Source organism: Eubalaena glacialis, chromosome 16, assembly GCF_028564815.1.
Source record: "Eubalaena glacialis isolate mEubGla1 chromosome 16, mEubGla1.1.hap2.+ XY, whole genome shotgun sequence".
In the NCBI taxonomy this organism is placed as follows: Eukaryota; Metazoa; Chordata; class Mammalia; order Artiodactyla; family Balaenidae; genus Eubalaena; species Eubalaena glacialis.
In genome coordinates, this window is record NC_083731.1 from 659906 (window position 1) to 674539 (window position 14634).

Sequence of the window (14634 nt, forward strand, 5' to 3'; positions counted from 1 at the left end):
CTCTAAGGATGAAGTCCATCAGGAGGTGTTGAAGCCCTTAGGACAGAGCCCCGCACAGAGGAGGAGCTCTGTGACTTCCTGTCATCATCAGCTTTTCCAAACTGATTGCTTCTCTGAGTAACGATGATCTGTCCTGCAGACGTTCGTGGGTGTCTAGTAGGAGACGTGCAGGAGTCGGGGCTGAGAGGAGAGAGGAGCAGAGGGGACGTGGAATTACGGAGAGGAGAGAGGGCCCCAGCCGCCCCATGCGTGGGTTACAGGAAACAAAGACAAGCGGTTTCCCAGTGGTAGAAGGAGAAATCGCACTGCCTTGGGTCAGAGTGAATGGACGGCCAGGAAGCTAGAAAAGGAAGCGACTTTACAGAACGGCACTTAGAGGTGGCGCGAGGGCACAGCATGCTGAATCGGGAGGGAACGTCCATGCGGGCACAGGCCAGGAGGACCGAGGGCGAGACCACAGACAGGCCCCGTCACCAAGGCTGAGCTGCTCGGGGACGACGCTGGAAGTCGGGGACCAGGGACCCAGGGCAACGTGGGCACGGGGTTCCCGACTCACACTGCCCCGAGCAGATGGAAGCCAACGCCCTGTGCCCGGCCAGGCAGCAGGGCACCAGGAGGCGCCATCAGAGAGTGACCGGCTCCCCAGCCTTTCCCAGAGCAGAGGTGGAAGAGGTGACAGAAACGGGCTTCACGAGGCACTTCCAGGCCCGCAGGAGAACGTGCTGGACTGGCGGCTGCCCCTCATGGTGACAGACGCTTCCGGTCCGAGAGCCACCGAGGGGCAGGCCGGTGTGCCAGCGACCCTGGCACGTGTCATCAAGTCAACCATCGGAGACACAGGTCAGCCGCAGCCTCAGCCACAGACCAGGACCGGGGGACACTCACCAGATGGAAGGAAGCATGGAATTCTGAAGCACGTAAGTACGATCCAGAAACAGGAAGATACTTCTGATCATGATCTGGAGGGCAAGAGGAGGACCTGACTTATTTACGTACCTTCCCAACAAAACATTCAACCCTAGCTGTCTCAAATCTAACATGATTCTCAATGAAAAGATGTTTTTATCTTCAAGACCCTCATGATTGATTTTTCCCTGAATTTACATGTTCCCCTTGGTGTTTGCTTTTCATCTCTTTTATCCAGAAAATCTGACTGTAGGGATTGTACAGCACTTCGCCTCAAAGATGCCTTTGAAATTCAGTCATTTCCTGACTGACGTGGTGAATCTCCTTAGACTGGGAGATGCTCTAAGCTGAATTTTTCCAGCATTCCGGCTCATTACTTTGGCATGAGGCTCTCAGCCACGTGTGTGTACTCGACTTTACTTTGCAGGCTCACGTGGTAGGCAGTGGCCCCGGGGCTCTCTCTCAGGGAGCGCCCCAGACTGTGTCGTGGAGGTTTGCTTACACACGTAGAGAGAACCTTCCCGACACATTCACCTGTTTCTACCTTCCCCCGGTGCCTGGCCCAAGAGAGACTCATTCGTTGTCGCCTACTCACCTCAGTCAGGAAACAAAAGAATTCAACCTAGTTAGGAAAGCTATTGATACTATCTTTTCTCTCACTTACATAATTTTCAGCCAGGTCACCCTGAAAACTCATATACATAAAATCAAATTAGAATCAATAGATCTACTAAGTCTAAGCCTGGTTGTCTAGTTACAGTAAACTCATGGAATTCAGGCTTGATTCTCAGGCATAAACTGAGATCAAGGAAAACTTCAGAGACCCACGGGGAATCACAGGCACCATGAGTTACCTGTGCGGTCGGCCTGAAGGCCAAGCTCGCAGCCAGCCCCACCCCAGAAGAGCAGACCGTCCCCACTCTTCTCCACCCACTGTCCAGCTCTGTCGGAGCTGGATGGCAGCATCTGACCTGAACAGAACTCCCCATCCCAGCTCCCAACCGGGCCCCGCCTTCCTTGGGGGTTGAGGGAAGATGGATGGAGCCACGCTTTGGTTAAAAAGAAAAACAAACAACACAGCTGGATGCAAAGGGGGCACATACTCCCAGCTACTCAGATCTGCCTTCCGCCCAGCTGAGCCAGAGGCTGGAGGAAAAGCCCCAAGAGGGCGTGTGCACTGAGACCCCCTCAGGGAGCGTGTCAGCAGGCTTACCATTTGTCTGCAGTGATCCTGCCAGCATGTGTTAATCTTCTTTAAAAACAAAACACTATCTAGTGAGTCTGTGCAGACCTGCTAAGGAAAACTTCAGAAACACCGGTCAATTTACTTATTGCAATTTTTACCCCTTACTTTCTGCTCTCTTCGCCTCCGAACAGTACATGTTATTTAGTAATCAGAATACTGAAAGGGCAGAAGCTCAGAAACCACACACGTGGTTTCCAGCCTCCGTGTCTCCCTGCCTACCTGTGATGAACCTGCCTGCACTCACCTTCGTCCATCTCTTCCTGCCCCTCCCCGTTTCCCTTTCACCCCACTGCCCGTTGAGGCTTTGTGGGCTGGGGGGTGGACCAAAGGCCCCGCCCCAGAGGGCAGCTCTGGAGATGCTGTCCCGGAGGCGAGGAAGCCAGTCACTGTGAACAGCACTGGGGGACGGGCGGACGGAGGACAACGGCTGAGCGTCAACTGTCACTTCTGGTCTCACAGAGACGGACATCACGCCTCATCCGTGCACCACGTGCACGACCTGACTCTCAGGACGCTGTTTACAGCAAAAGACACCCGGTGCGGGCTCCCAGGGCAAACCTCGCCAAGCACCCGGGCGCTGCGTGCACAGGTTCATCGAAGCCCCACAGTCACGACATCTACACCGCCTACGGCCCACACAGCACCCTCACACCCAGCCGCATGGCGCACCGTCACACCCTTTGGACGAGTGCGCAGGCAGCTGGCGGAGGCAAGGACCCGGCCTCCCGGGCCTCAGCCCTGCTCCAGCCTGTCTCAGCCCCGCGGCACCGGACGCGGCACCGGACACGGGCGCACCCCTCAGCGCCGCCCCTCGGCCGAGGTGCAGCAGGCGCAGGGCTCGGCGCGGCTGCGAGGTGATGTGCGACATTCTGAGCACAGAGAGAGGAGGCAACACAGAGCAGCCCGTTTCTGGCGTGTGAAATCGGAAGGCGCTGGGGTCCTCAGCGGCAGGAGGCCCGGCGCGGGTAGGGGCCGCTGGGAGGGGCAGGGGCTGGGGGCGCACTGACCACAGCCACAGGGGTCCCAGCCAAGCGCCTCACTCATTTTCTCGAGGGTCCGCTCCTAACTTAAAAACAGAGCGAGTCACAGCAGAGACCGAATAGCTGAACGGTTAACAAGTAATTCTGGAAGAACTGTTACAACTGCTCACAATTATAATGGCTCACAGTATCAGACCTTCCACGAACAGTCTGAAAAGGCCTGCGTCGTAAGCACACGTAGGCAGGTGCCACCTCGGCAGTGGCCCAGCAGCTCCGGTGCCCAGTGCCGAGCCGAGGCACTCACCACGTGGCGGCACCCTGACCGGTCTCTGTGGCCAGCGGGGGCCCGAAGGCAAGGCTGCACAGGGTCAAGCCCACGCCAGCCAACCTGAGGTGCTGGGAGGCCCGGGGGCTGCGGCCAGGTGGGGCCCCACCCGGGGCAAGGCTTCGTCGGGACCAAAGATCCGGCGTGATCTGGGCCGGCAAGGCCCGGAGCCGAGAGCCACTGAGCCCACCGCGAGCCGACCTGCAGAGCGTGAGCCAACGGGCCGGGGTTGGTTCACGCGGCCAACTTTGTGGGAATTGGTTATAATCACAGAAAACTAACACAGACTTTTAAAAAACAAGAATAAAGAATAGCAGCACTCAAACCTTAAGATGTTTTTCAGAACTCTTCCTAAATACTCCAAAACAGACTAGATAAATGGACACTCTGACTTTAATCAGATCAGCCAAGTAATTTAAACAGTAAAAACTCCACCTAAAAAAATCTGTTACGTTGGGTTGTATGATACAAATGTAAAGTTTTGTTTCTATAAGTAAAAGACAATTTTAAAAGCTTTTGCGTTAATATTAAGGATACTCATTAGTTCTTTATCCTATTAATGTTCAGTTTCAAAATATTTAGGTAATAAATAGGAACTTCACAAGCCAAAAAAAGGATATTCTCTAAACTGAAGGATTTGTGCTTGGACGTGGCCTTCACAGACCTGGCGCAGCTGCTGGTAGAGCACTGGGGACACTTTGTGAGAACAAAGATTTTCAACAGCCTGAAAACAAAAGGGATAAACGAGTTATTCACTGTGAACGACAAATTTGTTCTTTAAAAGCAACCTATCTGTACAAACAGCTCTAATCGTAACACAAAGCCGCGCCCACCACTTACGTAATCCACAAATAAGTTATCATGGTCAAGGGCAATTATCGCTGGAACGCCGGAATCCAGTAAAAGTTTGGCAAAAATGGTCCGTAACAACAGTGAACCTGGAGCGCAGATGGGACGGCGCCGCGCTGACAGCCCCAGGCCACCCAGGCCCCAGGTGGGCCCGCCCCAGTCTGGGCTTCTCACGATACTCGGAAGCTTCCCTCTTCAACAGCCTCTCAAGCTGGCTGCACACCGTCCCCCGAGGACTCAAAAGCAGCTTGAGCCCCCCGGGCCTGTGTCTGGATGACTCCTTAGTCTGAGGTGGAGCCACAGGAAGGTGTGTGAGTTGACCCTGACGATCGCCAATGTGAAACCAGAGCCGGAAATCCCTGCTCCAGACCCTGGTGACCACCCTCCAGTGGGGGGAGAACGACAGGAATTCCAGTTCCTTTCACGCTCATGAGTTTGATGATTCTGTCCCAAATAAGCTGAAGGAACACGGACCAAGTCTGCCTCAAATTAATGAAGAAACAAGGTTTTGAGGCAGAAATATTTTTCATTAGCTGTTTTGATCCACATCAAAGGAATAATGCTTGTATATTCTTACCAGTTCTAATAAAATTTTCTTTCAAATCTCATGTACAAAATCAGCATCTGATTCAATCCAAATACGAAATATTGTAAACAGAAATGTAGTTTTTCTACTGCCTATTTTTGAACTATTTTAAAATATATGGGGGATATACAGAATGGAGACACTTCAGAATCTTAACTCAAATACTATATTCCCGAGGGGAAAAAAGGGCAACTTAAATTTTTGTAGATATTAAGAAAATAATTATGTAAAGAAATATATAATACATAAAGCACATGTATATTTATAAAAGGTCAAAGAGAATATGGACTAATAACAATAATTAAAAGAATAAAAATACCTTTCCCTTACATTCTGCCTTACTTAGAACAAGGGATCCCCATCCACATTTTGTTTTTACATCCTTCAATTCCTTTCCCAAAAGCTTCATGTTTTTATAATTGAGTCCAAGATCCACTGTCTCTTTCTTAAAAAAAACCCAAGATAACCTCCTAACAAAGGCCTTTGCACCAGTAGTTAATCATTACAAACCATTATTACCAAGTAAATTTTTAATATAATATATGAAGAAAACATTTTTATTTGGTAAAAATCAAGATAAGCTTAGTGGTACGTGTCCTTCATAAAAGGACATCTTAGAACCATTTTCTGAATGCTCCGATTCCTGAACCAGGTGTCAATGTCCTCAAAACAATCTTTTTCCAGTTGTGACTTTTTTGGTTGAATGCTAGAGCCAACTCTCCCTCGTATATATATGTCCTGTTGAGCACATGCTTACTATTTACGTGAAGCCCACTGAGATTTCTTTTTTGAGAATCTGGAGGCCTCTTAAAACCACCAGCCAAGCCCTGGGGCACCCAGGCGTGCTGGGGGCGCCGTCACCTCTTGGGTCACCTCTCGGGTCTTTGCTGAGTCACTGCTGGCGTCTTCATGTTACAGGCACCTTGTCACCGGCTCGCTCCCCGCGGGGGGGGCAGGGACACCGCAGGCTCTTTGGGGCTGCAGGAGCGGCCCAACAGAGGAGGCCCTCCTCAGAACACGTTCAGGAGATTCAGTCACACTTGGACGCTTAGAAATGCCTCCTCGTGGTGTACGAAGCACCTCACGTGACCGGAACCGGTACTGGTACCGAGCACACCTCTGGATCCAGGCATTGGAGGAGGGGAGCGGCAGGACCTGGGCCCTCCTAGCACTGGGACACAGAGGTTTTCCTCACACCAGCGTAGCCGAGTGGAAACACCTGCTCGTCCCAGCCTCCCAGCCCTGCCACCACGCCTGCTCTGCACACGCTTATCTGTCTCAGGACAGACAAGTGTCCCAGAGAAACACCCATGCCTGCGAGGGCGCGCCCCTCCGTGGGATCCCCCGCCAGGGCCTTGAAGGAGCAAAACAGCCACGCGGCACCGGCAACGACGCGCTTCGGGCGCTAGTAGCTACGGCGACAGCTGACGTCAGAGCGGAACTTCGGGCGCCAGTAGCTACGGCGACAGCTGACGTCAGAGCGGAGCGGGACGTTTCAGAGTGAGAAATCGTAAGGGAAAGAGCAGGCAAGTACTCTGAGTGAGTCAGGTAAATGAAGGGGGAAAAGGAAAAACAAAGCCCCACCCCCACCCCCGGGGAAACCACGCCCCTGTGGACTATCCCGAGGACCGACGAGCGGCTTCCTGCAGCAGCCAGGTCCCGGGTTACCCTAGTCGGTGGCAGGCCCGTCTAAACGCGACAAGCACACCACACAGGACAAGCCGCCACCAGGACTCTGCGGTTCCCACCCACAAGAAACGAGCAAAGGGCAACGTAAAAAGGAGACAAGGACTTGGGCCTGAGCGTGGGATGAAGAATGAGGGGGGGCGGTGTCCCAGGAAGACGTCCACCCTCCCGGCCCCCGTTGCGAATGCCGGACGTGATGCCCTCGTACAAATGACTGATTTCGCTGAGTGACCAAAGCCGCTGAATTAACAAAATCCTTCCTATTAGGCCTAAGATATTTGAACCTGAATATTCTCTGTTTTTGAATAACTTATGCATTGAATTCACTCTTGATTAATTTACATTCTCAAATTGGTCCATCAAATAAAGTGTCTACTTGTTTCCCATTTTCTGGGCTTCCTCACCTGCTTGCATCGCTTTCACCCACCCTATTAATCCATCAGGACCTGACTCCACTCCATTCTCCTTCACCGAGCTCTCACCAGGCACAGGGTTTCCTGGAGACATTTACCCCGTGACTCAAGGTCAGCAGCACAGCTTTTCTCAAGCGCAAGTTCTCTGTGACAGGTTTGATTCTGTGCATCAAAACTAGTCTGAAATCCATAGAAATCAGACTTGTGGTTGCCGAGGGGGAGGGGGAGGGAGAGGGATGCACTGGGAGTTTGGGGTTGGTAGATGCAAACTACCACATTTACAATGGATAAACAACAAGGTCCTACTGTATAACACAGGGAACTATATCCCATCTCTTGGGACAAATGGTAATGGAAAAGCATATTTAAAAAAGAACATCTCTATGTGTATAACTGAGTCACTGCTGTACAGCAGAGATTGCCACAGCATTGTAAATCAACTGTTCTTCAATAATTAAAAAAAGCCAAGAACAAAACGAACAAAAAACTAGTCTGAAATCAACACGTAGCCTTCCCCGAAACCATTCTTGAAAATGTAGTCTTCTGTTTTCTGTTGTCTCATTGAGAGGACAAGTAGGACTAAAACATATAGACCTAAGACACACAAGATATACTTTCTTCAGCAAGCTGCGATTTCAGGTCTAAATTCAGAAAAGATCTATGCACTCAAAATCTCCTCCTCCTCACATTACAATAAGAGAATGACTCTCAGCTGGATGTGTATCTACTAAGACTTTTTCATGTAATCTGAATATCCCTTTCTACCAAACAAAAATAAAGTAACTAAGAAACTGCAGGCAGGCTGTGCAGACAGGCTGGAGTTGACCTTTCCCTCCACCGAGGCCTCCTCAGACCTGGCACGGGGAGATGCCAGACCCCACTTTTGGGAAACTGATCAACATCAAAACAAGAAGTTCTCCCTCAAATAATCCTGAAAACCTCCTCAAAAACAAACAAACAAAAAACCTTTCCAGCTTTGGTGAGAACTGTTCCTTGCACCTAAGATTCTTTGGCAAATTATATACCATACCACCTCAGCAGAAACTCAGGCTTTATTCTGAAACACCAGGTCCAGAGCACTGTCCACTCTACTGGAGACCAGGATAGTTTCACCGTGATATCACTTACTATCTCCACCCCATTCGCTCCACAAGATGTGAGTGGCTCACTCTTCAGAGATGTACTTAGACTTGCTGGAACTTCTGAGTGACCAGGCGCCCGCCCGCGCACCTGCGTCCAAAAGCCCATCCACTGCCCCCGACACGGGCCCTCCTGAGATGTCCCCTGGAACGAGTGCCACTTTGGGGGTAAGCAGCCCTAGCCCTCAGGGTCTCACATACACCCACACGGACACCCACGATACCCAGGGCATCTGGAAACACTGTTTACAATAATATCTATGGTGACTATTATGAAACACATCCTGGGTAAAAGGTCCAGCAAAGTCATTCTACTAAGAAAAATGATGGGCAATTGATACCAGACAGTCAAATCTCCAGGGAAAGAGCAATAAGGAACCATAGCTGGAAGACATAATATTTCATTAAATCAAAAGCCTCTGAGTCTGGGCACTCGGTGGGACTCTTGCTCCTGGTCCAGACGAAGTAAAGGAAGAGGACTCAGCCTTCGCTGAAAAAATACACGAAGCAGCAGTTTCCGAAGCGCTGCACACTGGGCTCTGAGAGGCCGTGGCCTTGGCAGACAGGAGAGAGACAAGCACCAACCACTCTGGCTTCTGGCACCCAGCGTCCAGGCCACAGAGCAGTCGCCCCGGGCTGAGGCCTAAGTCTGCAGGGCGAAGGCCCCGAGGGGGGGTGACCTCAGGGTCCAATTCGAGTGCTCAGCAGAGCGCTGCCCAGCACGTATGTGGGAGGAGACCGCCGAGGTGAGGGGAAGAAGCCCCGAAAGTTTAGAGACCTTGGGCTCTGGTGCTCACACACTTCCCACCAGCCAGGCGGGAACACAGCAGGACGCCGGGCAGAGGATTCAGGAAGGTTTGTCTCAGCAGCAGGGCAATTAGCCCTGGACGAAACACTGCTCTAGTCCTGCCTAGCAACGCTGAAAGGCAACAGTCTGAAAGGTCAAACTGATTCTAAATAATTTAACCAAGTCTGGAACAAAGCTCAAGAATATTCAGAGAAATACAAAAGCATCTACCACACAAGTCAAAATTCACAATGTCTGGCATCCAATCAAAGCTATCAAACATGCAAAGAAGTAGGAAAACAACCTTTACTGGAGAGAAAAATCAATCAGTCAAAGCAACCTGGAATTGACAGAATCAGCAGACAAGGACATAAAAGAGCTATAACTGTGTTCCACACGTTTAAGAAAGTTAAGCAAAGAGAAAATACAAAAAAAGATTCAAATTGAACACCTAGAGACGAAAACAATGCAGAGGTGAAAATTATACCAGATGGTATTAACGGCAGATTAGACATTGCAGAAGATGAGTGAACTTAAAGAAATGGATAAACTGAATAGTTCTATATCTACTAATGACATTTGTAGTTGAAAATCTTTCCACAAAGAAAGCCAAGATGGCTTCACTGGGGAATTCTCTCAAACATTTAAGAAAAAAATAATACCAATTCTGGACTTCCCTGGTGGTGCAGTGGTTAAGAATCCACCTGCCAATGCAGGGAACACGGGTTCGAGCCCTGGTCCGGGAAGATCCCACGTGCCGCACAGCAACTAAGCCCGTGCGCCACAACTACTGAGCCTGCACTCTGGAGCCCATGAGCCAAGCCCGCGTGCCACAACTACTGAGCCTGTGCTCTAGAGCCCGCGAGCCACAACTACTGAGCCCAAGTGTCACAACTACTGAAGCCCATGTGCCTACAGCCTGTGCTCCACAACAAGAGAAGCCATCGCAATGAGAAGCCCGCACACCGCAACGAAGACCCAACACAGCCAAAAATAGATAAATACATTTATTAAAAAAAAAACCAAAACAGAAATAATACCAATTCTATACAAAGTCTTCTAGACAATGAAGAGAACATTTCCAACTCATTTTATGAGGCCAGCATTACTCTGATACTAAAACTAGACACAGACATTACACGAGAATAATACAATATCCTTTGTGATCACAGATGCAAAAATTAACAAAATGTCAGCAAACTGAGTCCAACAGTACATAAAAAAGATAATACATCATGACCAAGTAGGATTTATACCAGAATGAAAGACTGGTTTAACATTGGAAAAATCAATCCATGTAATTAACAAACTAAAAAACAAAAATCACATGACCATCTCAACAGTCGCAGAAGAATTTGTCAAAATCCAACATGTATTTCTGATAAAAACTCTCAACAACCTAGGAACAGAAAGGAACTTCCTCAACCTGATAATGGGTATTTTTGAAAAACCCACAGCTAGCATCGTATGGTGTTCAATGATGAAAGACTGAAAGCTTTCTCCCCTAAGACCAGGAACAAAACAAGGATGTCTGCTTTTTCCGTTTCTATTAACCATCGTACTAATCACCAGAGGTTCTATACAGTGCAATGAGACAAGAAAGGAAATAAAAGGCATGCAGATTAGAAAGGGAGAAGTAAAGTTATCTCTGTGTATAGGTGACATGATTGTCTACACAGAAAATCCAATGGGATCTACAAAAAAGCTACTAGAGATAAGAGCGGTTAGCAAGACAGCAATATACAAGATCAATATATAAACATGAGTTGTATTTGTATGTACTATCAACAACCAGAAATTAAAATTTATACTACCTTTTACAATACCATAAAAATATGAAATGCTTTAGGAATAAATTTCACAAAAGACGTACAAGACCCGCACAGCGGAACTAGAAAACATTGCTGAGACCTAACTAAGCGAGAGCTGTCCCTTGTGGTCAACTGGGGGGTTCAGTGTTGTCAAGATAGCAGCTCTCCCCACGCTCACCTACAATTACACATAATCCAAACCAAAATCCTAGGAGGCTTTTTTGCAGAAATTGGCAAACAGATTCTAAAATTCATATGGAAATATAATGGACCTAGAATACCCAAAACAAGTTTACCCAAAAAAGGATAAAGCTGCAGGGCCAGCGCTCCAGACTTGGAGACTTAGGACACCCACACTCACAGGGACAAGGACGTCTGACAAAGGAGCGAAGGCAGTTTGCTGGGGAAGACAGACACCTCAACACACGGCATTGGACCAACTGGACCTCCACAGGGAAGACAGTGAACTTGGATTTATACCTCACAGCAAATACAAAAATTCACCTCAAAACAGACAACAGACCTAAATGTAAAACCTAAAACGCTAAAAGAAGGAAATACAAGGGAAAATCTTTACCACCTTAGATTAGGCAAAGCCTTCTCAGAGAGACACTAAAAGCACAATCCATAAAAGACCAAACTGATACAAAGACTTAATCAAAATTTAAAACGTCTGCTCTCTGAAAGCCATAGTTAAGAGAATCAAAAGACAAGCTGCAAACTGGGAGAACATATTTGCAAGGCAAATACCTGGTATAGGATGCACGCTCAGAACACATAATAAACTCACTCGATAATAAGAAAATGAACACCACCATAAAAAATGGGCAGAAGATTTGAACACACACTTCATTAAAGAAGGTGTATGGAATGGCAACGGCACAAGAAAAGATACTTAATATCGTTAGGGAAATGCAAATTAAAACCGTAGTGAAATTCCACTACTCGCCTACTAGAATAGCAAAAATTAAAAAGACTGACAATACCCAATGTCAGCAAGGACATGGAGCCGCTGGAACGCTCACACACCACTGGCAGAGAGGCAAAATGGTGAAGCCATTTTGAAAAAGTTAGGAAATGTCTTGTAAAGTTAAATACACACTTTCCATTTTACTCTGAGAACCTACTTCTAGATGTTCATACGAGCGAAATGAGAATTTTTGTCCACAAAAGTTAGGAAATGTCTTGTAAAGTTAAATACACACTTTCCATTTTACTCTGAGAACCTACTTCTAGATGTTCATACGAGAGAAATGAGAATTTTTGTCCACACGAAGACTTACCCATGAATGTCTGCAGCAGCTTTATTCGTAACAACCCAAAACTAGACACCCAGACGTCCATTACCTCAGGATAACTAATTGGTGGTCCCCAGAGTACTCAGCGACAAAGAAACAAATTACTGTCAGGACGCATGCACGCGCCCAACTCCCAAGCCCTACCCTAAGCAAAAGGAGCTAGGCACAATTGCACGGTTCCATTGACATGAGATTCTAGAGATGGCAAAACATACCGACACAAGGCACATCAGTGACTGCCAAGGACTGGGGGTTAGGGCACAGGACAGGACCCACTGCAAAGGGGCCTCAGGGAACTTTTCAGGGTGACAGAAACATTCTGTATCTTGTGTGGTGGTTATACAATTGGATACATTTGTTAAAACTTGTTGAAGTACATATTCTACACCGTAATTAAGTCGATTAAACAATACAATAACCTCACACAAACTTAAAACAAAAAAGGGACAGGTGTCCATCGACTGTCAATAGTAGTCTTCTTTGGGTGGTAGGAATATAGGTGATTTTTATTTTCTTCTTTGTACTTTTTGTAGTTTCCATAATTTTTATAACGTAATCACTTATGTAAACAGAAAAAAATTTTTTAACTTAAGTCTCTTAGTATAAATTGTGTTATCATATTACCTAAAATGTAGATAATATTAGACTAGTTAGCAAATGTCATTCTTTAAAAACAAGATATCAGGAAAACCAGTCTGTGTGTAACTGAAATACCCCAACAGTGAAACGTACTTTTGATCATTTCTTCTGGTGTTAGAAAAGGAACATCGTTATCTCAAACTAAATGTAACAAAACCAGTCTGCACATTTTAACTGCAACAATTAATCACAAAACACAATGAAAAAGGGAAAATCCACATTAACAAGTCAAACTGTAATAAAATTTTCATATATAACATAATGGAATTATAATAATAGTTTGCTGCATGTTTGGAAAATATTAAAAGTCATGTGACTCTTAGAAACGCATTTCTCTCCTGTAATGGGTTAACTTTAAATACCCTTCTAGACAGCTGAGGCCTGAAAATGAAATAAAAATCCCACAACCACCAAAAACGGAAAACACTCCTCGACTTGGAACACGCTGCCACAGAACTCCTACTGTTCTTGTTGCAGGCAAAGAGCCGATTTCTATTATTCCCTTCATTACTGACTCTGAAACAACACCGAGGAGCACAAAATCCACGTCTGGGTCACATTTCACTGGAGTTGGATAACTGTGCTATTTAGACACTATAAGAAACAATCAGGTAAGTGAAAAACCGGACCCTGGCCCCCTCAGGTCTTAAAGTTCTCCCTAAGAAAACTGCGCGTTTACATCTCAGTGAGAATTCTAACAAGCTCTGCTTTTTGCACATGTGGAGCCTTACCTGGTAGAGCTCTTCCAGGTTATATCTGATGGAGGTACTACTTTGTATGGCTTTCACTGCTTCATGAAGTTTCTGCCAGGTGTCCTGAGTGTAGTTATCAGGCAATTTAGGTCTGTCTGTAAATGCAGATGGAGTCAGTGGGTAATGGCATCCATGCTAAGAATCACACATCTTTAAAAAACTATTCCACAAAACAAGTACTTAAAAGACACATAGGTAAGGAACGCAAAAATTAGGTTTTCCCAATACAAGTACCATATTTATAAATTTCTTGGGTTACAGACTATGCAACCATCCCATCCTCGTTTGGCTAAACAAATACGTCTAGTACTGATACTTAGGATAAGCACATGTAGGAATCATACAAATCTTACAGTATTCCTTTACGTAACAAGTGGGTTTCACAAACGTATAAACGTGGAATAGTTAAGCTCTCTACAACATTTAAAGTTGACTGAAACTACTCCAAGCTGGGAGGAAGGTGAAGAATAAGCTTGTAACTGGTGTGTCTGCATCGAAGACGCCTGATTTGAGACAGTGACAGCGACAGAGTTGGTGAGAAGTGGAGCAAGTAATTAAATTACATCACGAAGAGCTTCAGTCCTGCTACTCGGACCGGCTCGGCCGTGCGAACCGGGACACCTAAGTTACCTGGCGTCACTCAATGCCATTGGACCAACTGTACAGACCAAGGGGAAGCCGCCGCCGGCCCGCACCGCCCCGCCGACGTCGCAGCCCGAGCGGCCGAGGGGAGGGACCCCAGCCCCGCCCGCCCCGCCCGCCCCGCCCGCCCCGCACCCACCTCGGAAATTCTTGATCACGAGCTTCTTGGAGCCGCCGGCGGCCCCGGGCTTGGAGGTGACGGCGGCCGCGGCGAGGGACGCGGGCTTGGTGAGGCCGTTGGTGTGTCCGACAAGCGCCGAGAAGCTGCCCTTCCGAGGGGTCTCGTCGGCCATGGCCGCGGCCGCAGCGCCCCGCCCGCCGCCCGCCCGGCCTCCGCCTCGGCCTCGGCCTCGGTCTCCGCCGCCCGGCCTCGCCCTCCCTCCGCTGCGCTCCCTCAGCCCCGCCCGGCCCGGCACAACCGCCGCCCGACCCGGCCCGACCAGACCCGGTGCCGCAGGCCTCGGGAGCGCGCCAGACCCCGACCCGACCCAGCCCCGAGCTCGCGGGCGCCGCAGTCCGCGTCCGCCGCGGTCCGTGTGGAACCCGCAACAGTCGAGGGCCCGGCAGGCCCGGGC

The 14634-nt window shown here is 48.3% G+C and overlaps 1 protein-coding gene across 1 annotated transcript in view; it reads right to left on the minus strand.

The window, feature by feature from the left end:
- Positions 1 to 14412, minus strand: part of CUL4A (cullin 4A) — a 45040-nt gene extending 30628 nt beyond the window's left edge. Inside the window, exons 1-5 of the mRNA XM_061170682.1 lie at positions 14199 to 14412; positions 13397 to 13512; positions 4077 to 4181; positions 2120 to 2188; positions 886 to 959 (exon numbers count right to left, since the gene is read on the minus strand). Of these exons, the coding sequence (XP_061026665.1) occupies positions 886 to 959; positions 2120 to 2188; positions 4077 to 4181; positions 13397 to 13512; positions 14199 to 14352 (518 nt within the window). The 5' untranslated portion in view covers positions 14353 to 14412. The remainder of the gene's footprint in view (positions 1 to 885; positions 960 to 2119; positions 2189 to 4076; positions 4182 to 13396; positions 13513 to 14198) is intronic.
- Between the last annotated feature and the right edge of the window lie 222 nt (positions 14413 to 14634).